Source organism: Oncorhynchus kisutch, linkage group LG8 (assembly GCF_002021735.2).
Source record: "Oncorhynchus kisutch isolate 150728-3 linkage group LG8, Okis_V2, whole genome shotgun sequence".
NCBI classification, from domain to species: domain Eukaryota; kingdom Metazoa; phylum Chordata; class Actinopteri; order Salmoniformes; family Salmonidae; genus Oncorhynchus; species Oncorhynchus kisutch.
Window position 1 is genome coordinate 14,314,474 of NC_034181.2, and position 25,104 is coordinate 14,339,577.

Genomic DNA, 25,104 nt, shown 5'->3' on the forward strand with positions numbered 1-25,104 from the left:
CCTCCCTCTCCTCCCTCCCTCCCTCCCTCCCTCCCTCCCTCCCTCCCTCCCTCCCTCCCTCCCTCCCTCCCTCCCTCCCTCCCTCCCTCCCTCCCTCCCTCCCTCTCTTTCTCTCTCTCTCCCTCCCTCCCTCTCTTTCTCTATCTCTCCCTCCCTCCCTCCCTCCAGGTGGTCTATAACTCCTGTCATGTACCCTGCCTCCTTCTGGTTCGAGGTGCCCAGCACGGCCTATGTGTTCCTCATAGTCATCAACCTCTTCATAGGAATCACTGCCACTGTAGCCACCTTCCTGCTGCAGCTCTTTGAACATGACAAGGTGTGTTTCTTCCTCTGTTGACGGTATAATAGCAGTTACAGGTTGTCCAAAATTCCCAGGTTTCCAAGGAATCACTAAGCAGGAAATATGGAATCCTCCAACCAGGATTTTTAGGAAAGGGAACAGATATGTGCAACCCTACAGCAGTTCCAGCAGTATTGTTATGATTAGATCTAGTATATTTAACATGACTACCTCACACTGCTTTGGTCTCTCTCCAGGATCTGAAACTGGTGAACAGCTACCTAAAGTCCTGTTTCCTTATCTTCCCAAATTACAACCTTGGTCATGGCCTGATGGAAATGGCCTACAACGAATACATCAATGAGTACTATGCTAAAATAGGTGCGGTTATATTCTAAATGCTATTCCAAGTACCTGCAGTACATTTGATATCTGGGCTAATAATGTTTAGTCTATAGCACTTTGAGACTTTGTGTTAAGCAGTTTGGGAAATCTGCTGATGTAAAAAGGGCTTTATAAATAAAAGTAATTGAGAAAGTTTAATCTCTCTTTATTATGTCTCTCTCAGGTCAGTTTGACAAGATCAAGTCTCCATTTGAGTGGGATATTGTGACTCGAGGTCTGGTTGCCATGACAATCGAGGGCTTTGTAGGCTTCTTCATAACCATCCTGTGCCAGTACAACTTCCTCAGGAAACCCTCGTGAGTGTGTGTGTGTGTGTGTGTGTGTGTGTGTGTGTGTGTGTGTGTGTGTGTGTGTGTGTGTGTATATATTACACCAAAAAGATCCACTGCAGCGATCTAGTTCCATGCTGTCCCTGAGGGTGTGTGTGTTTTATAACAGGAGAGTACCAGTCAGCAGCCAGCCCATAGAGGACGATGATGAGGATGTGGCCTCTGAGAGAAGGAGAGTACTGAGAGGAGAAGCTGACAATGACATGCTGAAGATTGACAACCTCACCAAGGTCAGACAGATATAGAGATCCCCTTTATTTAACTCCAAACGGGATCCTATTCCCTATCTAGTGCACCATAGGGCCCAGTCAAAAGTGGTTCACTAAATAGCCAACAGGGTGCCATTTGAGACCCAGCACACTCTATTCAAGGTCAACAGAGTCTCACAAGGTGTTAATGTCATCAATGCATTCAATGTCCTGTGTCTGTCAGGTGTACAAATCGAGGAAGATGGGGCGTATCTTGGCTGTGGACCGGCTATGTTTGGGCGTGCGTCCTGGGGAGTGTTTCGGCCTCCTGGGTGTGAACGGAGCAGGGAAGACCACCACCTTCAAGATGCTGACTGGAGACGAGAGCACCACGGGAGGAGAGGCCTTCATAGGGGGGAGCAGGTACTTTACATATGCACCGGGTCTGCATCCCAAATCGCACCCTATTCCCTTTATAGTGCGCTACTTTTGATGGGTCCTGATCAAAAGTAGTGCACTTAATAGGTAACATGGTGCCATTTGGGATATACACCAGATGGGTCTTTAAAGGTGATTTGCCCATTTAAAAAAAATGCTCACATGCACCCATCACTTTCATTGATTGTTAGCTTGTGGTGGCTAAAGTTAGCTGAAGTTTGTAGTATCAGAGCCGCTATTCAAAAAGTATCTCAGAGTAGGAGTGCTGATCTGAGATCAGCTATGCCTTAAAATCCATAGTGAAAAGACTACATGGACAGGGAGGACATGATCCTTGATCAGCTTTTTGAATACGGGTCCAGGTACTGTTGTTGTTGTCGTTGAGAGATTCACAAGGCTCCCTCTGTCCATGTGTTGTGTTGTCAGTATCCTGAAGGAGCTGTTGAGGGTGCAGCAGAGCATTGGCTACTGTCCTCAGTTTGACGCGCTGTTTGAAGACCTGACAGCCAGAGAGCACCTGGAGTTGTACACACGCCTCCGGGGCATCCCTTGGAAGGACGAGGAAAGGGTACAGCTACTACGCACACACACACACACACACACACTCCACATTATGCATTTTACAGTGTGATTTTACTGAATCATTGTTGTTGAAAAGTTCCTCTATTTATTTCCTGTTGTCTTTTCCCAGGTGGTCTCATGGGCCCTGGAGAAACTGGAGCTGTCCAAGTATGCAGACATGCCCGCTGGCACCTACAGTGGGGGAAACAAGCGCAAGCTGTCCACTGCCATCGCCCTCATCGGATACCCCTCTCTCGTATTCCTGGTGAGACTCAACCTCATCGCCACTCATTAAAAGATGTATCACTATGTTGTCATATCCCACTCTACACATAGTAGTGGCAGGTAGCCCTGCAGTTGGACCAGTAACCGTAAAGGTCGCTGTTCAAATCCCTGAGACGACAAAGTGAAACATCTGTTGATGTGTCCTTGAGCAAGGCACTTAACCCTAATTGCTCCATGGTCACCGTTGATAATGGCAGACCCTGGCTGTGACCCCACTCTCTGAGGGTGTCTCAGGGAGAATTGGGATGTGGACAGAACATATTTAGGACAAATAGAATAGGACAAATATAAGCACCCACCTAATTATTATTATGACATACTGTAGATAGTTTATCCAATTATTCTGGTGTGGATAAGACAGGAGACGCTCTGATTGTGTCCTATTCTTTGTGGGACAGAATGTAAATGACTCCGTTCTGTGTGATTATCCTCCAGGATGAACCCACTACAGGGATGGATCCTAAGGCCCGCAGATTCCTCTGGAACCTCATCCTCGACATCCTCAAGACGGGACGCTCTGTGGTGCTGACATCACACAGGTGAGACACTCATTCTCATCAGACATGTACTGCATACTACTTGTTGCTAATATGCATACTAATACCTTTATTATTGAGGTGTCTGGGTAATAATTGTGTATTCCCAGCCTTGCATTCACACCTGCACTAATTTGTTTCTACCTGGTTCTGATGCTGCTGATAGAGTTGACTGTATGTCGCTCTGGATTAGAGTGTCTGCTAAATGTCTGAAATGAGGAGCTGTGAAATGGGAATGTCTCTGTGTCTGCAGTATGGAGGAGTGTGAGGCTCTGTGTACCAGACTGGGCATCATGGTCAACGGCAGGTTCAAATGCCTGGGTAGCATCCAGCACCTCAAGAACAGGTCAGAAGTTCACACACATACGCACACGCACACACACACACACACACACACACACACACACACACACACACACACACACACACACACACACACACACACACACACACACACACACACACACACACACACACACACACACACACACACATAGCTAATGGGCATGCTCTGGCCTTTCTCTGTTGCTAGGCCAACCAGAAGTTAGAGACATATGGCATACCAATATAGTCTGCAGTCACCTCTGAATGACTTTTTTAAACTTCCTTCACCCTTTTTTTCCCCCAGATTGTTACACATCCTGTTATTTAACAATACATAAATAACTAAATAAATATATATACAGTGCCTTGCGAAAGTATTCGGCCCCCTTGAACTTTGCGACCTTTAGCCACATTTCAGGCTTCAAACATAAAGATATAAAACTGTATTTTTTTGTGAAGAATCAACAACAACATTTATTGGATATTTCAAACTTTTTTAACAAATCAAAAACTGAAAAATTGGGCGTGCAAAATTATTCAGCCCCCTTAAGTTAATACTTTGTAGCGCCACCTTTTGCTGCGATTACAGCTGTAAGTCGCTTGGGGTATGTCTCTATCAGTTTTGCACATCGAGAGACTGACATTTTTTCCCATTCCTCCTTGCAAAACAGCTCGAGCTCAGTGAGGTTGGATGGAGAGCATTTGTGAACAGCAGTTTTCAGTTCTTTCCACAGATTCTCGATTGGATTCAGGTTTGGACTTTGACTTGGCCATTATAACACCTGGATATGTTTATTTTTGAACCATTCCATTGTAGATTTTGCTTTATGTTTTGGATCATTGTCTTGTTGGAAGACAAATCTCCGTCCCAGTCTCAGGTCTTTTGCAGAATCCATCAGGTTTTCTTCCAGAATGGTCCTGTATTTGGCTCCATCCATCTTCCCATCAATTTTAACCATTTTCCCTGTCCCTGCTGAAGAAAAGCAGGCCCAAACCATGATGCTGCCACCACCATGTTTGACAGTGGGGATGGTGTGTTCAGGGTGATGAGCTGTGTTGCTTTTACACCAAACATAACGTTTTGCATTGTTGCCAAAAAGTTCAATTTTGGTTTCATCTGACCAGAGCACCTTCTTCCACATGTTTGGTGTGTCTCCCAGGTGGCTTGTGGCAAACTTTAAACGACACTTTTTATGGATATCTTTAAGAAATGGCTTTCTTCTTGCCACTCTTCCATAAAGGCCAGATTTGTGCAACATACGACTGATTGTTGTCCTATGGACAGAGTCTCCCACCTCAGCTGGAGATCTCTGCAGTTCATCCAGAGTGATCATGGGCCTCTTGGCTGCATCTCTGATCAGTCTTCTCCTTGTATGAGCTGAACGTTTAGAGGGACGGCCAGGTCTTGGTAGATTTGCAGTGGTCTGATACTCCTTCCATTTCAATATTATCGCTTGCACAGTGCTCCTTGGGATGTTTAAAGCTTGGGAAATCTTTTTGTATCCAATCCGGCTTTAAACTTCTTCACAACAGTATCTCGGACCTGCCTGGTGTGTTCCTTGTTCTTCATGATGCTCTCTGCGCTTTTAACGGACCTCTGAGACTATCACAGTGCAGGTGCATTTATACGGAGACTTGATTACACACAGGTGGATTGTATTTATCATCATTAGTCATTTAGGTCAACATTGGATCATTCAGAGATCCTCACTGAACTTCTGGAGAGAGTTTGCTGCACTGAAAGTAAAGGGGCTGAATAATTTTGCACGCCCAATTTTTCTGTTTTTGATTTGTTAAAAAAGTTTGAAATATCCAATAAATGTCGTTCCACTTCATGATTGTGTCCCACTTGTTGTTGATTCTTCACAAAAAAATACAGTTTTATATCTTTATGTTTGAAGCCTGAAATGTGGCAAAAGGTCGCAAAGTTCAAGGGGGCCGAATACTTTCGCAAGGCACTGTATATATATATATATAGAGAGAGATTTATGTAACCTCTATTTAATTAGGCAAGTCAATTATATGTATTCTGTGACTCCTTCTCAATTCATACTTCCTCATATCCTTTCTCCTCATCTTCTTCTCATAACCTATTGGATAAAGGAGCCTAGGAGATAGGATACAAGGAATCAAGGAAAGAGTCATTGACCCAGGGTGACTTGTCAACTCACCCTGGTTGTGTCCATTCCTTCCACAGGTTTGGTGATGGTTATATGATCACAGTCCGGACCAAGACCAGTTCCAGTGTGAAGGAGGTGGTGAGATTCTTCAACAGGAATTTCCCTGAGGCTGTACTAAAGGTGCACATACAATGTATATTTTAGTCATTTAGCAGATGTTCTTATCCAGACTTAGTCAGCTCATTCAACTGAGTTTAGTTGAAGAAAACGACCACATATAACAGTTATTATAGTTATTACAGTTATCACAGGTATTACTGTTATCACAGGTATTACCGTTATCACAGGTATTACAGGTATTACAGTTATCACAGTTATTACAGTTATCACAGGTATTACAGCTGTCACAGTTATCACAGTTATCACAGTTATTACATGTATTACAGTTATTACAGTTGTCACAGTTATCACAGTTATTACAGTTATCACGGGTATTACAGTTATTACAGTTGTTACAGTTATCACAGTTGGTACAGTTATTACATGTATTACAGTTATCACAGCCATTACAGTTGTCACAGTTATTACAGGTATTAGTTATTACAGTTGTCACAGTTATTACAGGTATTACAGTTATTACAATTAGCACAGCTGTTATGGTTATTACAGTTATCAAGGTTATTACAGTTATCACAGTTAGCACAGTTATTACAGTTATTACAGTTGTCACAGTTGTCACAGTTATTACACGTATTACAGTTATTACAGTTGTCACAGTTATCACAGTTGTCACAGTTATTACAGGTATTACAGGTATTACAGTTGTCATAGTTGCCACAGTTGTCACAGTTATCACAGTTATCATAGTTATTACAGGTATTACAGGTATTACAGTTATTACAGTTGTCACAGTTATCACAGTTATCACAGTTATTGCAGTTATTACAACTGTTACAAATTTCGCCGTTATTACAGTTATTACAGTTATTACAATTATCACAGTTATTACAGTTATCACAGTTATTACATGTATTACAGTTATCACAGTTATTACAAGCACACTCTTCTTTAAAATAGCCGCTAGAAGCAGAATCAGTGGAAGGAAGAAAAGACATTGAATTGAATGTGTTCCCAGGAGAGCCACCACACTAAGGTCCAGTTCCAGCTGAAGTCAGAGAGGATCTCCCTGGCCCAGGTGTTCAGTAAGATGGAGCAGGTGGTGGAGGTGCTGGGAATAGACGACTACTCTGTCAGCCAGACCACACTGGACAATGTGAGTTACTGTCACACTGTGCTCGAGTCATTTCCACACGGACACAGTACAGATCATTCGATTGAAAATGTATATGCAAAATAGAGATTTTTATTTTAAATCTGTGTACGCACACACATGAATCATTGCTCCCTTTCATTTTTGTTATTTGTCTTGAGGAAGGCCTTGCAGCTCAAACATTGATGCTAAAAAGTCTCAATTATATCCCCTTGTCTGTCCGTTCATTTCTCTGTGTTCTCTCCCTCCCTCTCCATCCAGGTATTTGTGAACTTTGCAAAGAAGCAGAGCGACAACCTGGAACAGCAGGAGAGTTCACCACCTGGTGGAGGCCAGTCGCCACTGCAGCGCCTGCTAACCCTGCTCAGACCCCGGCTGGCCAACACGGAGCTCGACGCCCTGGTCAGCGAAGAACCGGAGGAACTAGAGAGTGATGACGATGAGGGCCTCATCAGCTTCGAGGAGGAGAGGGTGAGGAAGGAGAGGGAGGAAGGAAAGGGAGAGGGTGAGAGGGGAGAGAGGAGGAGAGAAAGAGGAGGAAAGGGTGAGGGGGAGACTAGGAGAGAGGAATAGAGGAGAGAAAGAGGAGGGGAGAAGGAGAGGAGGATAGGGGCAACAAAATGTGGGTGGAGATGGTGAGAGGGGAGGAGGGAGGAGAGCATGTGGGCAGAGGGTGAGAGGGGAGGAGGGAGGAGAGGATGTGGGCAGAGGGTGAGAGGGGAGGAGGGAGGTGCATAACCAAGTGGGAAGGTGGTAATTCCCAGTTGTGAAGTTGTAAATATCAGTTGAAAACATTCACGTGCTTCAAACTAATTGAGAAACACTAATTGGCTAATCGCAAAAAAAGCTGCGTCAACCATAAACTAAAAGTACAGCTATCATGCTCGCAAACAAATGATTGTCTTCAAAAACCATATAAATAGATTGCTTTTAATAATAATGTTTTGTGGTTGCATTTAACTGCCGAAAATGCTTTTATCGAGGTCATTTCCTTAATATGTGACATCAGGGTTCAGCATTTGGGGGAAGTTGGAGCTCAGGGATGAATGAAGAGTTTCCCACTAGGAATTGATCCCGTGTGGCTCAGTTGGTAGAGCATGGCACTTGCAACGCCAGGGTTGTGGGTTTGATTCCCACGGGGGACCAGTATGAACAAATGTACATGTAATTACAAGTTGAAGGGCCGTTCAAATAGGCTTTTTCCGAGATGATATGAACGCAGCATAAGACAGAGAAAGTGGGATGGGATGTTGTCTACATAGACACACTTTGCATATCACACGTATCAACTTAATAAGTATGAAGTACTTAACTTAAAGTGATGTTGCAGAACTTTTATATAATTTCAGCCAGTAGTTTTAAAAGTGGTGTTCATGAGACAAAATGGTTCCCTGTTTTTTGTGTACCACGTCATCCATTTCATATAATATAATCCTGAATATATATTTTTTACATTTATTTGTATATGTTATGAATCCAATTCGTACAATATGTTACGATTTTTTTCTTAAGACCCTGGACTGCATTTAACTGTATTTTACCCCTTACTAACCACTTCTTGTTTCTCCATGGCAGGTGCAGCTCTCCTTTAACACAGATACACTCTGTTGAACTGTGGAAGCTCAGAGAGCCTGGACAGACAAAGTGGGAGGAGGAACCTCAGAGAGGGGGTGTGATTGGACAGACAAAGTGTAAGGAGGAAATTCATAGAGGGCATGTCTATAGACAAATATGGGATGAGGAAATAACATGAACTAGTCAGACAGAGGAAGAGAATGTACCTGTTCATTTTTAGATTGGAAGACAACCGTCTCCATCTACCCAGGGGAAAGTAAGATAAGTGTTATTTGTATCCTCAAACAGCTAACAGTGACAGAGACTGAGGCATGGGACTCAGAGAATGAGAAGAGAATGACAGAGAAATGAAGTGAGCCTCTCAAAGCTGTCACAGAGTCATCGGCCATAGTTAAAGCCTGAAGTGTCCATAAGACAAGCATACTGATACAGTGAGAAAGCTTGTATTTTAATAGAGATATGTTGTTATAGGAATGTCTATATGTATTTATTTTTGAGAATGTATTGATAAATGGGAACACTGAAAACCAATGGAGTCTGTCTAGTAAGGACTAAAATCACAAGGCTTGATGTGGTATTCATGTTGCCTTCGCTAGTAGGTTGGCTTCATTCAATGTTGATGATGTCAGAAAATAACATATCATTGCTTCTGATATGACCACCTGACTGAGTTTAATCTTTCCTCAGTTGTTTGACGCAGTGAATTAGTGGTTCATCATTGGTCAAATGTGTTCTGTCCCTGCCAAAGTACAATGTTGTGTCCTTAATGACACCCTATTCTCTATATAGTGCACTACTTTTGATCAGGGCCCCATAAGGCTCTGTTCAAAATAAGTGCAATATGTACTGAAGGGAATAGGGTGCTAAGGGTCCTGGTACAAAGTAGTGCACTATATAGGATGTAGGGTGCCATTGGGACACATCCCCAGTGTTCCTATTCAACCAGAGATGATGCCCCCCCCCCTCCTTTAAAAAAGTAATTGACCTGCCTTGAGAGCATGCTGTCATGAAACCAGTCAAACCAGTGTTGTGTTATACATATAGAGTATATACAATAACTATATTTTTCTGTGGCAAGAATAAAGATGTATTTTAGATATTGAAATGTATATGGGACAGATGTGTGATCTGTGATCGATTTGGCAATAATGGTTTATAGAGGGAAGTAAATGACCTTTGGAAAAAGCGCCAAGTTTTGACATGAGTCCTGAATCGTTGGTCTTTTATTTGAAATCCCTTTATTAGATGAATTGAGTCACAGAGGAACGCTACACTACATGTCCTGTTTTAAGAGAATGCCTCTACTTGTTGATACTGAAGGTGCCTCCTTAACCTCAAGCCTCTTCATTTGGACAGGGGACACTATATTTTTGTCTCGTCATGATAAATAGAGCACTTTCTACTGAATGCTTTATTTTGTGCTTCTACAATTCATAATGATTTGGATTCTTTCAAGAAGATCACATTTTGGACACAATGTAATAATGTAGTTAATTAACAGTGAAGGTTATCCTCAAGATCATTGAAGTTATTGAAAACCGTGAAAATAACTGAATAATAACTCTCTCATGTAATAATTAAGGTCACGCGCAAGATATACAATAACAAGGATACACTACTGCACTACTATCACTGTGAGACAAAGAAGTTGAACTTTCAGATCATTGTTTAGTTTGAACTTAAATGGATTGTATGATTTACAAGATGCTTTAAAGGCAGTTGGCTTACCGTACATATCTTTTGGAAGTTGGAGCACATTTAAAGAACACCCGCACCACATCATTAGTGAAGGGACAGGTTTATGTTATTGAATAGTATGTTGGCATGTGATTTGAACTGGATATTTTCATGGAGTGTTTGTGTTGTGAAGAGCCAGTTGTAATATATCCTTATTCTTCACAGAGGACACTTCATTTATTTCACGGACTAATTCAACGTAATTTAACATATGTTTTGGTGATTTCTTAATGAGACCTACTTGGACGTATTTGCTCATTTTCCTTGACTGTGGTGGGGTTGTTATCCTTTTACTATTAAGTAGAGGAAACAGACTGTTGTAATTAGTTTTCATCAGACTGTAAAGTAGGTTCAATGTTTTACTGAAGTCCAGGAAATAATAGGAGAACAAGAAACAATGCCTGTTTTTGAGATGTGTTAAGTAATGCTATCTGTATATGTTTATGTTAAGTATCTGAAAATCAGTAAGGAAAGATGTATTGAACTTGAAACAAAGTTGTGTCCTTTAACTCAGACTGAATGATGACCGTGATGCTCTACTTTAACTAGAGTTCTGTGACCTCAAAAGGAACATCAATGTGATTTAGGCCCATTTTGGATCATTTGATCTATTTAACTTCTGTTGCCACCCAATGTATCTCTGAATACTTGTAAGATCAAGGTATTTGAAGTTTTCCCTGAGCAAAGCATGACTTTTTTTTAAAGAGCAACATTTAGGATACTTTCACTTTCTCTTCAGCGCAGAATTCACTACATAAATGTATCTGGGGTAAAACTATTTAACACAGATGTTTTTTTGACACCAGCAAATATGAGAGTTAGGTGCAATTCTACATGGTTTCAAATACTGTATACTATGGGATGGAAAGAATGATTCAGTCAATCTAGTGAATACTCAGCTTTGCTCTAAAGCTGAATGCTTTGGAATTTATCCAGGCAGTGTATTGTACGTGTGCATATGAATATAAATATATATTTATATGTTGTGAAAATATGTCAGTTGACATTATTCTGTTGTAAAGCATCTGTTCATATTGTTCTCGCGTTACATTGGGTCTTAAAGTAACATCTGGTCTTGTTCCTGATTCGAATGGTGTTTCTGTGCTCTGTGCTTCACATTTGGTGATCTGGATTTTTAAACAAAACAAAGAATACAAATCAATCAGGTATCAGTTGCGTACTTTCTATGGTTTCGTTCCTAAATTTGAATTACGGTGTTCTAGCTATACCTTGAAAACGTTAGGTATTTGGACCAAATCATTTACATGCACTTTGAAAGCTTGCATTCATTTCGCTTACAATAAAGATATGAGAATAGGAGTGTGATATATCCATTTCATTTGATGATGTCCTGAGGAGTTTTTACTGACATTATTCAACAGAAAAATGCAGTGATTTACAGAGGCTCTTCATCCATATATCTAAAACTTCATGACTACCATTTTGGATCGTGTTCATCATTATTTGATCTAATTAAACCTTGCTACCCAACACATCCCTGTGCATACTAGATAAAGGCCATTGAAGTTTTCAATGAGCAAAGCTTGGTTTAAAAAAAAAAGTTAAATTGAGGATTTTCTTAGAGCTCGATTGAGTCCTTAGCTCTGAAGATCTGAGTTGTAGAGTGATTTACATTTAAAGGCAATGTTCCCACATCAGTGGAGACTGGATTCGGTCTGCATGTTTTGCAAGTTTTATTTTCAGTGCAGATCATACTGTACAAAAGTATCTGGAGAAAAAACTATTAAACACAGGAGTTTTTTTTAAGACACCAGCAAATATCAGTTAGCCTAATTTAGTTAGGTACAAATCCACCTGGGTGCAAATACTGTACACTATGAGATGAAAATACATCTTCAATCATTCTAGTGAATACTCAGCTTTCATCTGTAGCAAAATGCTTTGGAATTTATCCAGGCAGTATATGTGTGCATATGAATATAAATGTATATTCATATTTTATGAAAATGTGTCTGTTGACATTATTCTGTTGTAAAGCATCTGTTCATATTGTTCTCGCGTTACATTGGGTCTTAAAGTAACATCTGGTCTTGTTCCTGATTCTAATGGTGTTTCTGTGCTCTGTGCTTCACGTTTGGTGATCTGGATTTTTAAACAAAACAAATAAATCAGGTACCATCAGTTGAGTCCTTTCTATCGTTTTGTTCATAAATGAAATGACAGTATACTTGCTACCTTGAAAACATGAGGTATTTGGACCAAATCATTTACCGTATATGCACTTTGCTTACAATAAAGTCATGAGAACACTAGTGTGATATATGAGTTTAATTTGAGGAGTTTTGACTGACATTATTCAACAGTTCCCCCCCCCCGCACCATTACAATAATAGTTAGAGGCTCTTCGTCTATATATATATATATACACACACACACGGAGATCGTTTTGCTTTTTTAAAAATGGATGTTTATTACACAAATCAAGATTAAAATACATTTAAAAACCATGTTTCAAGTTTTCACACAGTGATTGAGGTAATGATCATCATGGTTGTTTTCCAAATGGCACCCTATTCCATAATTAGTGCACTACTTTTGACCTGAGCCCATATGGTCAAAAGTAGAGCACTATATAGGGAATAGTGTCATTTGGGACACACATTAAAAGTCCTTAAAAAGCAGATTGTGTCATCATGTAGACATTATTAAATAGGTAGATTTTTAAAATGATGTTGCAGCCGAATGGTGTAGTGTCGGTGGAATAAAATCACATTCATGCACTGAATTGTTATATGCAGCAGAAATGTGATAGTGATGATGAAAGGCAACTGTGGTCATTTCTCTTTAGCAAATCATTGATCATCTTCATCATCAAATGCCACCCCGGTTGCTGGACGCTTTCTGGAAAAAGGACAGAAAAACAACAGTTAATTTGGCTCTTTGCAAATGGACCCACAGATGCATTGCAAAAACCAGAAACTTTCTGTCCAAAAATGATGCAGAAAAATGTATAAATGCTTTTGTCACTTCTAGGTTAGACTACTGCAATGCTCTACTTTCCGGCTAAAGCACTAAATAAACTTCTGTTAGTGCTAAATACAGCTGCTAGAATCCTGACTAGAACCAAAAGATTTGATCATATTACTCCAGTGCTAGCCTCCCTACACTGGCTTCCTGTCAAGGCAAGGGCTGATTAAGGTTTTACTGCTAACCTACAAAGCATTACATGGGCTTGCTCCTACCTGTCTTTCTGATTTGGTCCTGCCGTACATACCTACACGTACGCTACGGTCGCTACGGTAACCTCCTAAATTGTCCCTAGAATTTCTAAGCAAACCGCTGGAGGCAGGGCTTTCTCCTATAGCGCTCCATTTTTATGTAATGGTCTGCCTACCCATGTGAGAGACGCAAACTCGGTCTCAACCTTTAAGTCTTTAATGAAGACTCATCTCTTCAGTGGGTCATATGATTGAGTGTAGTCTGGCCCAGGAGTGTGAAGGTGAACGGAAAGGCTCTGGAGCAACGAACCGCCCTTGCCGTCTCTGCCTGGCCGGTTCCCCTCTTTCCACTGGGATTCTCTGCCACTAACCCTATTACAGGGGCTGAGTCACTGGCTTACTAGGGCTCTTTCATACCGTCCCTAGGAGGGGTGCGTCACTTGAGTGGGTTGAGTCACTGATGTGATCTTCCTGTCTGGGTTGGCACCCCCCCTTGGGTTGTGCCATGGCGGAGATCTTTGTGGGCTATACTCAGCCTTGTCTCAGGATGGTAAGTTGGTGGTTGAAGATATCCCTCTAGTGGTGTGGGGGCTGTGCTTTGGCAAAGTGGGTGTGGTTATATCCTTTCCGTTTGGCCCTGTCCGGGGGTGTCATCGGATAGGGCCACAGTGTCTCCTGACCCCTCCTGTCTCAGCCTCCAGTATTTATGCTGCAGTAGTTTATGTGTCGGGTGGCTAGGGTCAGTTTGTTATATCTGGAGTACTTCTCCTGTCCTATGTGAATGTGAAAAAATCTCTCTCTCTCTCACACCTGACATGACTTGCTGTCCCCAGTCCACCTGGCCGTGCTGCTGCGCCAGTTTCAACTGTTCTGCCTATTATTATTTGACCATGCTGGTCATTTATGAACATTTGAACCTCTTGGCCATGTTCTGTAATAATCTCCACCCGGCACAGCCAGAAGAGGACTGGCCACCCCACATAGCCTGGTTCCTCTAGGTTTCTTCCTAGGTTTTGGTCTTTCTAGGGAGTTTTTCCTAGCCACCGTGCTTCTACACCTGCATTGCTTGCCATTTGGGGTTTTAGGCTGGGTTTCTGTACAGCACTTTGAGATATCAGCTGATGTACAAAGGGCTATATAAATACATTTGATTTGAGTATGTAATAACTAATAGATTTGATATATTCCCTATGTAGTGCACTACTTTTGACCAGGGCCCATGCAATATGAAGGACCATGGGTGCCCTCTTTAGGGTTCAGACAAGTACAGCACCTTCTTGTTCCTGGGTTGATAAGAGAATCTCCTGGAAGACGCTTCTTGACTGCCAGAGTTTGGCCACTCTGCGGCTGTCTCCTTGGCTCAAAATCTGAAAGAGCAAGATGACCATTTACTTTACACCTTCATAGCTATGAGGACGAGCTATGGTCTTATTGTGATGTAACGAGACAAAGTAAAACACAGCACACCTGTATTGTGTTTGTGTGGACTCTTTCCAGGACTGAATGGGGCTGGGCCACCTAGACAGAAACAACACAGCAGAGAACAATGAGTAAGGATTGCTGGTGTTGGATCAAAGTGTACACATGCAATCTGTACCAGAAACTATCAAGTTCTTGAACTTCCCTAGATCAGAGTCAGTGTGATAAGAAAATAACTCTGTATGCTGAATGAGGGCTCTGTCCCAAACCTTACTTGTATGGTCTAAACGAGTCAGACTGTCTGCCATTCTAAACAGCAGCTCTCTCAGTTTCTCTTTGGCCTCAGGCTGTTTCAGTCTGGACAGAGTCACACTCAGGTCCCCTGGACTGGTGCCTACACAGAGCACTGCAAAGCTGTCCTGCATTGATACAGACACACTCCCACTGCCACACGCAGACCTGGGAGAAGATACGGGAGGAACACAAGTAAATGTGTAAGTACTATAAAGACATGGAATGTATAAATGTGTCCAAAAAAGTCAATGATCTTGTAAGGATCCTGAGGAGTACATGAGGTCATTGGATTAAAATAGGATGGGAAAAACATACCTCATTTTCAAGATATAATCCTCTGTTGACTTCAAGGCAAACTTTCGTCTCTGAAAATAATAGTGCGTGTCATTCTTGTTATTAAACAATGAAAGGAAATTCTACTCTTTGCAGGTTTGGTTAAATAAATATACTTACAAACTGGTTCAATGTCTCATCAGTGAAATCTGTGCTCCACACATCAGAGGCATTTGTCAAACTGGGACAGGAAAACAAGCAAATGATGTTAGCCGTCATGTCACAACAACATCTCTAACTATCATGTATATTTATTTATCTTACAGGTGGCAATCTAACAATCTTGGCACCACTAGTGGCCGTTTTTATACTTGTTGTTAGCCACCAACTAAAACACATCAGCACGAGCTTCTCATCCAAATCGATGAGATATGTAAAAGTAATGTTAGTTTGCTAGCTACATGCCAATAACTAGCTAGCAATTTAGTACAGTTATCTGTTAACTAGCTAGTTATCGTTGTTCGAAAAGCATGGTTAGATATACGGAAATGACTAGCTATTAACACCCACCCAACATTGAACATCTCCGAATATTTATGCGTGTAGCATATGAATTTACACTGGTCATTTTTATCTACCACGGTGCAGTAAGACATTTGGGTCAACGGTCGATTTCCATCCATGTCTTGAGTTGGTGTAGGCAGCATGATATTATGTTCAGGAAACCTCCACTGTGCGTGAGTGGTTGCTAGTGCTAGCCCACGTCTCTGTAACACCGTGCAACGCTTCGATGCTGAATGTGTAGCCAGTCAGTGAAGTAGGACTCTCAATCAGGAAGTGTTTGCAGCCGAGCAGCTGCTTCACGTGTATGTTACCTCTTATCCTGTTCTTTTTCAAAACACATGTTGATCTGTAAACAAAGGTACCGTATTGTAGTTTGAACTGTGTAGCTAGCTACATGTTCGTCTAGATTCTAGCCTAAGAAGGTAATTATGATAATATTGATTGTTTTGCTAAATATGTGCGCTAGCTTGCTATCTTTTCGTTGCATGTCTCAACCAGCAGGTAATTAGCTAGCTAGTAAGATAACTATTATTTAATCCAATCCTGTTACCCATGTTCATGTTATTGATGGTGGCTTTGGTATTTTGCCTTTGTATAATAATTGTTGACACTGTCTGTATTTCCATATTTGACAGGTGCAGTGGTCCAGTAATATGCATAATATCTTGCTATGGCTTGGAAGTCAAGGACTTCAGGTGTTCGACACAGAGTTGAATGCCGACACAATGGAGTGGTACCCCATTCCACAACATACTGGCATGTGGAACATCTGTACAGAAGGGACCAGATAGGCTGGACAATAGAACGAGTCAAAATTCACCCAAGGCTGAAAACGGACAAATAACTTTGGTTAGGATGAAACACAAGCGCGAGCCCATAGTACATGAATGGAATCGAACGTCCGCAGAGCATCTTCTGACTGGAGTGATGTTTAGATTTCTATTTCGCCTAAATGGTACACATTTTTAAAAATAAATTTTTACTTTCCCACAACAATGTGTTCTTCGGACGAAACTGAAAACCCCCCCAACTCGTGTAGAAAGTAAACATCTTCACCTCGATGTTGTCAACTGTGCTTATGTCCGCGTAATGAGAACTTCTGACTATTTCTGGTCTATGACAACCGAGCTCACTGCCCAGACTTACATAATTACAAATAAGAGACTCATCAGATTAAAATAGTGAATATCTGCTCCTATGTCGATTATGTTAGTTTGTTTAGGCTAGGGTTGAATATCTGCTCCCATGTCCATTATGTTAGTTTGTTTGGGCTAGGGTTGAGTATCTTCTCCCATGTCCATTATGTTTGTTTGTTTGGGCTAGGGTTGAATATCTGCTCCTATGTCCATTATGTTAGTTTGTTTGGGCTAGGGTTGAATATCTGCTCCTATGTCCATTATGTTAGTTTGTTTGGGCTAGGGTTGAATATCTGCTCCTATGTCCATTATGTTAGTTTGTTTGGGCTAGGGTTGAATATCTGCTCCCGTGTCCATTATGTTAGTTTGTTTGGGCTAGGGTTGAATATCTGCTCCCATGTTCATTATGTTAGTTTGTTTGGGCTAGGGTTGAATATCTGCTCCCATGTCCATTATGTTAGTTTGTTTGGGCTAGGGTTGAATATCTGCTCCCATGTCCATTATGTTAGTTTGTTTGGGCTAGGGTTGAATATCTGCTCCCGTGTCCATTATGTTAGTTTGTTTGGGCTAGGGTAGCAAAACCTTTCCAAAACTCCCTGGTTTTCCAGATATCCCAGTTGAAACATGACTTGATTCAGGAGGGAATGAGCACAAAATCCGCAATCTTCCAAACAGGATATGTGAAAAATGATTACATTCCCCTCCTGTCAGGGTTAGGGTTACCAATCCTATTGTGTGTGTCTGTCTGTCTGTCTATGTTTCTGCACCTAAATGTTTGCCCCTGTGTGATGGTGTGTACACTTTGACTTCACTCGATGGCCAGGGTTATCATGCATTTGGATCAGACAGATTCTGTGTGTTTTAGTCCTGTGACGAAATCACATGACATTTTTATTTGTCAGATGCTTGGCAAACGTGTAGACTAACAATGAAATGCTTACTTACTGGCCCTTCCCAAAAATTCAGAGGGAGAAAACAGAGAAATAATAGAAAAGTAATAATAAGTACACCATGATTAACAATAACTTGGCTATATACACAGTACCGAGTTGATGTGCAGGGGTACGAGGTAATTCAGGTAGATATATACATATGTAGGGGTACGAGGTAATTCAGGTAGATATGTACACATATGTAGGGGTACGATGTCATTCAGGTAGATATGTACATATATGTAGGGTTACGAGGGTAATTCAGGTAGATATGTACATATATGTAGGGGTACGAGGTAATTCAGGTAGATATGTACACATATGTAGGGGTACGATGTCATTCAGGTAAATATGTACATATATGTAGGGGTACGAGGGTAATTCAGGTAGATATGTACATATATGTAGGGGTACGAGGTCATTCAGGTAGATATGTACATATATGTAGGGGTACGAGGTCATTCAGGTAGATATGTACATATATGTAGGGGTACGAGGTCATTCAGGTAGATATGTACATATATGTAGGGGTACGAGGTCATTCAGGTAGATATGTACATATATGTAGGGGTACGAGGTCATTCAGGTAGATTTGTACATATATGTAGGGGTATGAGGTCATTCAGGTAGATATGTACATATATGTAGGGGTACGAGGTCATTCAGGTAGATATGTACATATATGTAGGGGTACGAGGGTAATTCAGGTAGATATGTACGTATATGTAGGGGTACGAGGTCATTCAGGTAGATATGTACGTATATGTAGGGGTACGAGGTCATTCAGGTAGATATGTACATATATGTAGGGGTACGAGGGTAATTCAGGTAGATATGTACATATATGTAGGGGTACGAGGTCATTCAGGTAGATATGTACATATATGTAGGGGTACGAGGTCATTCAGGTAGATATGTACATATATGTAGGGGTACGAGGTCATTCAGGTAGATATGTATACATATATGTAGGGGTACGAGGTCATTCAGGTAGATATGTACATATATGTAGGGGTACGAGGTCATTCAGGTAGATGAATGGTTTGTCCTCTGACAAATCAACTGTAAATTGCGGTGTTCCTCAAGGTTCCGTTTTAGGACTACTATTGTTTCCACTATATATTTGACCTCTTGGGGATGTCATTCGAAAACATAATGTTAACTTTCACTGCTATGCGGATGACACACAGCTGTACATTTCAATGAAACATGGTGAAGCCCCAAAATTGCCCTCGCTAGAAGCATCGCTAGAAGATGTGATCTTCCTGTCTGGGTTGGCGCCCCTCCCCCTTGGGTTGTGCCGTGGCGGAGATCTTTGTGGGCTATACTCGGCCTTGTCTCAGGATGGTAAGTTGGTGGTTGAAGATATCCCTCTACTGGTGTGGGAGCTGTGCTTTGGCAAAGTGGGTGGGGTTATATCCTTCCTGTTAGGCCCTGTACGGGGGTGTCATCGGATGGGGTCACTGTGTCTCCTGACCCCTCCTGTCTCAGCCTCCAGTATTTATGCTGCAGTAGTTCTCAGTTTGTTATATCTGGAGTACTTCTCCTGTCCTATCCGGTGTCCTGTTTGAATTTAAGTATGTTTAAGTATGCTCTCTCTAATTCTCTCTTTCTTTCTGTCTCTCGGGGGACCTGAGTCCTAGGACCATGCCTCAGGACTACCTGGCATGATGACTCCTTGCTGTCCCCAGTCCACCTGGCCGTGCTGCTGCTCCAGTTTCAACTGTTCTGCCTGTGATTATTATTATTTGACCATGCTGGTCATTTTATGAACATTTGAACATCTTGGCCATGTTCTGTTATAATCTCCACCCGGCACAGCCAGAAGAGGACTGGCCACCCCACATAGCCTGGTTCCTCTCTAGGTTTCTTCCTAGGTTTTGGCCTTTCTAGGGATTTTTTCCGAGCCACCGTGCTTCTACACCTGCATTGCTTGCTGTTTGGGGTTTTACGCTGGGTTTCTGTACAGCACTTTGAGATATCAGCTGATGTATGAAGGGCTATATAAATACATTTCATTTTATTTGATTATTCACTTGAGTGATCGTATGGGCTATAGGATCACTCCAGTGAATAATGGGAATTATCTCTCCTGTAGCTATGACGAGCAGGTGCTCCTATGGGTTGAGAGAAACATGTGCCAGCCTCTAAGTCCAGGTGCCCTGAGTGGAGGAGTGTGAAGACTGAAGTGCTATCCTACCCATGAGCACCTGCTGTTGGCTGCTTGCATGCACATCGACTTCCACATCCTTAACTGCCAGCAAGCCCTGGGTGAGTCTGACTGTCTTGGACATGATGAGCAGATGAAAACTAAGCTCACCCCTTTACCATAACATTTTTAAATGGGGACCTTGTGGACCTTGTGGCTGCAAGGAGCCAAGGTAAGTTGCTAGCTAGCATTAAACTTATCTTTATAAAAACAATCTTCACATAATCAAAATAAACTACACATGGTTGATGATATTACTAGTTTAATTATCTTGTCCTGCGTTGCATATAATCAAAGTGGTGCCTGTTAATGTATCATCGAATCACAGCCTACTTCAACTTCGCCAAATGGGTGATGATTTAACAAAAGCACATTTGCGAAAAAAGCACAATCGTTGCACAAATGTACCTAACCATAAACGTCAATGCCTTTCTTAAAATCAATACACAGAATTATATATTTTTAAACCTGCATATTTAGTTATAAGAAACGCATGTTAGCAGGCAATATTAACTAGGAAACTGTGTCACTTCTCTTGAGTTCAGTGCAAGCGGTTCCGTATTTCACTGAAAGAATAAACGTTTTGTTTTCTAAATGATACTTTCCGGATTTGACCATATTGATGACAAAATATTGATATTTGATAGAGCAGTCTGACTGAGTGGTGGTAGGCAGCAGCAGGCTCGTAAGCATTCATTCAAACAGCACTTTACTGCATTTGCCAGCAGCTCTTAGCAATGCCTGAAGCACGGCGCTGTTTATGACTTCAAGCCTATGAACTCCCGAGATTAGGCTGGCAATACTATAGTGCATATAAGAACATCCAATAGCCAAAGGTATATGAAATACAAATGGTATAGAGAGAAATAGTCGACACGTCATAATTCCTATAATAACTACAACCTAAAACTTCTTACCTGGGAATATTGAAGACTCATGTTAAAAGGAATCACCAGCTTTCATATGTTCTCATGTTCTGAGCAAGGAACTTAAATGTTAGCTTTTTTACATGGCACATATTGCACTTTCACTTCTCCAACACTTTGTTTTTGCATTATTTAAACCAAATCATTATTTATTTGAGACCAAATTGATTTTATTGATGTATTATATTAAGTTAAAATAAGTGTTCATTGTTCATTCAGTATTGTTGTAATTGTCATTTATTACAAATAAATATATATATAAAAATCATCTGATTAATTGGTATCACCTTTTTTTGGTCCTCTAATACTTGGTATCACCTTTTTTTGGTCCTCTAATACTTGGTATCACCTTTTTTTGGTCCTCTAATACTTGGTATCACCTTTTTTTGGTCCTCTAATACTTGGTATCACCTTTTTTTGGTCCTCTAATACTTGGTATCACCTTTTTTTGGTCCTCTAATACTTGGTATCACCTTTTTTTGGTCCTCTAATACTTGGTATCACCTTTTTTTGGTCCTCTAATACTTGGTATCACCTTTTTTTGGTCCTCTAATACTTGGTATCACCTTTTTTTGGTCCTCTAATACTTGGTATTACCTTTTTTTGGTCCTCTATTAATTGGTATTACCTTTTTTTGGTCCTCTAATACTTGGTATCACCTTTTTTTGGTCCTCTATTAATTGGTATTACCTTTTTTTGGTCCTCTATTAATTGGTATCTGTAACGGCGTTCTTCGTTTGTCGAAAGAGAGTCGGACCGAAATGCAGCGTGGTGGTTAATCATGATCTTTAATGAAAATAAGTGCGATACATGAAAATAACTATATAATACAAAACAACAAACGGAACGTGAAACTATATACAGCCTATTTGGTGAACACTACACAGAGACAGGAACAATCACCCACGAAATACAAAGTGAAACTCAGGCTACCTAAATACGGTTCCCAATCCGAGACAACGAGAATCACCTGACTCTGATTGAGAACCGCCTCAGGCAGCCAAGCCTATACTAGACACACCCCTAATCAACCACAATCCCAATGCCTACAAAAACCCCAATAAGACAATACAATAACCCCATGTCACACCCTGGCCTGAACAAATAATTAAAGAAAACACAAACTACTAAGACCAAGGCGTGACAGTATCAGCTTTTTTTGGTCCTCTCTTAATTGGTATCACCTTTTTTGGTCCTCTCTTAATTGGTATCACCTTTTTTTGGTCCTCTAATAATTGGTCTAATAATTGGTATTGAAAAATGATAATCGGTCGAACTCTAACTACTACTAGTTGTTCCTGTCTCACTCATTTGACTGTACACCTTCAAACACACAAACACACAAAGAACCAACACCAATTTATCACACATATATATATATATATATATATATATATATATATCTTTTTGTGTATGTTGTTGCAAACTGCTCGTTCCAATGCTGCATACATGATGCGAATGCACCTGACATTTATTCAATATGTATTGGATAAAATAGGCCTACAATGAATAACATACATATATCTGAACTATATATGATTGTGTAGGACAAGTCAATATCATTCTACCCTGATTCATATTTTATTTAATGGCAAACCAACAACTTTTAGGTCAGTAAACATAACCGATCTTAATGTATGCTTCCCTGATAAGTGGGTCGCGGATTTGTTGCAACTGTTTGAAAGTATGTTCCAGGGAAATAATTAGTTAAATCTACTTTGTACTTTCATGTATATAATATTTTTTTTAGCAATACTACGATTCCTCACATGGCAGCTTGTCATTGTTGCTTGCTATCTGGCCATCCAGAATCACTACAGACAGCCTTCTGCCCCACTGAAGTGCACATCGTTTTTGTGATGTTGTCAGCTAACCTGTCTATACCTAGGCAACAGTACATCCTAATAACTTGTAGCCATCGTGTACTGATCTCTGGTAAAGAAGACAAAAGTAGTAAAACAATATGTAGCTGACTGTTACTTTTGATTTTGACCCCCCCTTTGTTCAGGGACACATTATTCAATTTCTGTTTGTCACATGTCTGTGGAACTTGTTCAGTTTGTCTCAGTTGTTGAATATTATGTTCATACAAATATTTACACACGTTAAGTTTCCTGAAAATAAACGCAGTTGACAGTGAGGACGTTTCTTCTTTTGTTGAGTTTATATAGAAATATAGGCCTAAGTAAGTTGCCGTATGAAGACTTAACAGGACGCGTTCTTAGGCCTACAGCTCCATGGCGGTTATACAAGGCTGCTATACAAAGCCTACTAATGATAACGACATTACTTATTAATAATCATAATTATCATAATAATAAGAAAGAGAACAAGATAAAGGAGGGTATAGGAGCTAGAGCTGTGTACATGTGTGACAACCAGACTATTTCCCAGATACATGCAATTAAACCATTGAATAGGTCGAAAATGTTTTGACATCCCTACCAAACAAAAAGGCAAATGGATCAGATGGTGTCACTTACGAGAGTTCAAAGGCCACAAGGCCCCAGTCCTCCCATGCCCTCTGTACATCTTCAATGCCTGTCTGATGAATGGAAAGGTACCTGGTCTCATGGAAGGGTGCTCTTATCCACAGAATACCCACAAAATATCATGTTCCAGATGATCCATCTTCACGGAGAGACATCTCCCTCTTGCCCTCTGTCTATAACATGTTCATGAAATGCTTGTTCGCCCGCATACTACCATGGCTTGTAGATACAGACATTCTCTCTCCCAAACAAAAGGCATATTTAGTCAGACAGGGCATGAATGAGCATGTTTTCTACCTTAAAACTGGAATTGATGTATTCAAGCATGACTACACAACGTTTTACACTGTTTCTGGACATTAGAAATGTCTTTGGTACTTTATCACATGCCTTGAGGAAATACAACTGCTAAGCCTTATGTGGACATTATATCTAATGCCTACAAAGGCTTCTTCCCCCAAGATATTTGTGGACAGCAGCTGATTGAGCCAATCCCACTCAGGGTTGGCATAAAAACCGGCTGCCCTTGGAGTGCTGTTAACTTCATCTTCATCTGGCTGAAATGGCTATGGCTATCTATGCCAGTGTGCCCCAGCCCATGTGCGGTCACTGAACCCAGTACAGGGGTGTGCTGATGATTTTCAGATCTCCTCCAGAGAGCAGAATGTTATCAAAGACATGCTCTCTTGCACAGATTACTTTTTGTAAATGGTCTGAGCTGGAAGTGAAAGACACAAAATATGCAGTGTTCTATGAAGACATAAGCCCCCAACATTTACACTAACGAGTAAACCAATCTGTGTTCACTCTCATCAAATAACATATACTTTACAGTGGGGCAAAAAAAATATTTAGTCAGCCACCAATTGTGCAAGTTCTCCCACTTAAAAATATGAGAGGCCTGTAATTTTCATCATAGGTACACTTCAACTATGACAGACAAAATGAGGATTATGGAAAATCACATTGTAGGATTTTTTATGAATTTATTTGCAAATTATGGTGGAAAATAAGTATTTGGTCAATAACAAAGTTGTTGTGTTTCTATAAAATTGTATGCTTTGGTGTTTGTTGTTGGTTAATGTGTAGGCTGTCTGGTCCAGTACTTGCCTCTGCTGTTGCATAAGGCTGTCTGGTCCAGTACTTGCCTCTGCTGTTGTTTAATTATCTTCCTCACTCTTGTGGTAAAAAATTGTCATGCACATGTGCCCAAAACTTTTAATTCATAACAGTGAGGATGGAAGCTGCTGGTGGCAAGGAAATATGTTATGGATTCAAAACACATCATGTTTGCTGTGGATCGCACCTTTCTGAGCAACAGCGTGTGCGTTTGTAGCTAAGAACAGCTGACACAAACTTAGTCAAGTTTCATTTTTACTGTCAAGGTATCTTTCTTTTTTTTTTAGGGGGAGTGATCAACTTTAATATTGCAGATTGTGTGTTCTATCAATGTTATTGTTTACATCATTTCCATTCCCCCATATAATTATTTTAAAATATATATTTTCCTTCTTTATTATTTTGCCCTAACCCTACCACCCCTCCCTAACTGGAGTAAACTAACAAACAACAATACTTAAGCTTCTACTTACACTTTATACATACTGCATTCAATTTACAGACACAGTATAT

The 25,104-nt window shown here is 40.8% G+C and overlaps 2 protein-coding genes and 1 long non-coding RNA gene across 5 annotated transcripts in view; 2 read left to right on the plus strand and 1 right to left on the minus strand.

Moving 5' to 3' along the window:
* The window catches only part of LOC109896167 (ATP-binding cassette sub-family A member 2), a 131,307-nt gene extending 118,986 nt beyond the window's left edge, over positions 1 to 12,321 (plus strand). For all 3 annotated transcript variants that reach the window (XM_031829710.1, XM_031829712.1, XM_031829711.1), the window contains 13 exons: positions 169 to 316; positions 538 to 661; positions 849 to 981; positions 1,124 to 1,244; positions 1,447 to 1,625; positions 2,067 to 2,208; positions 2,332 to 2,466; positions 2,922 to 3,025; positions 3,276 to 3,368; positions 5,544 to 5,646; positions 6,602 to 6,739; positions 6,998 to 7,207; positions 8,312 to 12,321. In XM_031829710.1, coding sequence (XP_031685570.1) covers positions 169 to 316; positions 538 to 661; positions 849 to 981; positions 1,124 to 1,244; positions 1,447 to 1,625; positions 2,067 to 2,208; positions 2,332 to 2,466; positions 2,922 to 3,025; positions 3,276 to 3,368; positions 5,544 to 5,646; positions 6,602 to 6,739; positions 6,998 to 7,207; positions 8,312 to 8,347 — 1,666 coding nt within the window. In that variant the 3' untranslated portion in view covers positions 8,348 to 12,321. The remainder of the gene's footprint in view (positions 1 to 168; positions 317 to 537; positions 662 to 848; positions 982 to 1,123; positions 1,245 to 1,446; positions 1,626 to 2,066; positions 2,209 to 2,331; positions 2,467 to 2,921; positions 3,026 to 3,275; positions 3,369 to 5,543; positions 5,647 to 6,601; positions 6,740 to 6,997; positions 7,208 to 8,311) is intronic.
* A 129-nt stretch (positions 12,322 to 12,450) lies between these two features.
* Positions 12,451 to 16,061, minus strand: LOC109895164 (protein PAXX). The gene is made up of 7 exons (XM_020488824.2): positions 15,784 to 16,061; positions 15,394 to 15,454; positions 15,256 to 15,305; positions 14,921 to 15,105; positions 14,695 to 14,745; positions 14,501 to 14,594; positions 12,451 to 12,910 (listed from the first exon to the last, which is right to left on the minus strand). Exons 1-7 carry the CDS (start codon positions 15,918 to 15,920, stop codon positions 12,862 to 12,864), a joined length of 627 nt encoding a protein of 208 aa, XP_020344413.1. The 5' UTR covers positions 15,921 to 16,061; the 3' UTR covers positions 12,451 to 12,861.
* Positions 16,042 to 16,838, plus strand: LOC109896166 (uncharacterized). The gene is made up of 2 exons (XR_002256075.2): positions 16,042 to 16,199; positions 16,413 to 16,838. It is a non-coding gene; the product is annotated as an uncharacterized LOC109896166 (long non-coding RNA).
* The last annotated feature ends 8,266 nt before the right edge of the window (positions 16,839 to 25,104 follow it).

What these genes read in the sequence shown, in the direction of transcription:
- LOC109895164 (XM_020488824.2), bottom strand. Translation starts at nt 15,920, where the DNA reads ATGCTGCCTACACCAACTCAAGACATGGATGGAAATCGACCGTTGACC. An exon ending in TCCACACAAACACAATACAG is followed by an intron (nt 14,595 to 14,694) that starts GTGTGCTGTGTT and finishes TTGCTCTTTCAG; the next exon opens with ATTTTGAGCCAAGGAGACAG. An exon ending in ATCAACCCAGGAACAAGAAG is followed by an intron (nt 12,911 to 14,500) that starts GTGCTGTACTTG and finishes TCCTTTTTCCAG; the next exon opens with AAAGCGTCCAGCAACCGGGG.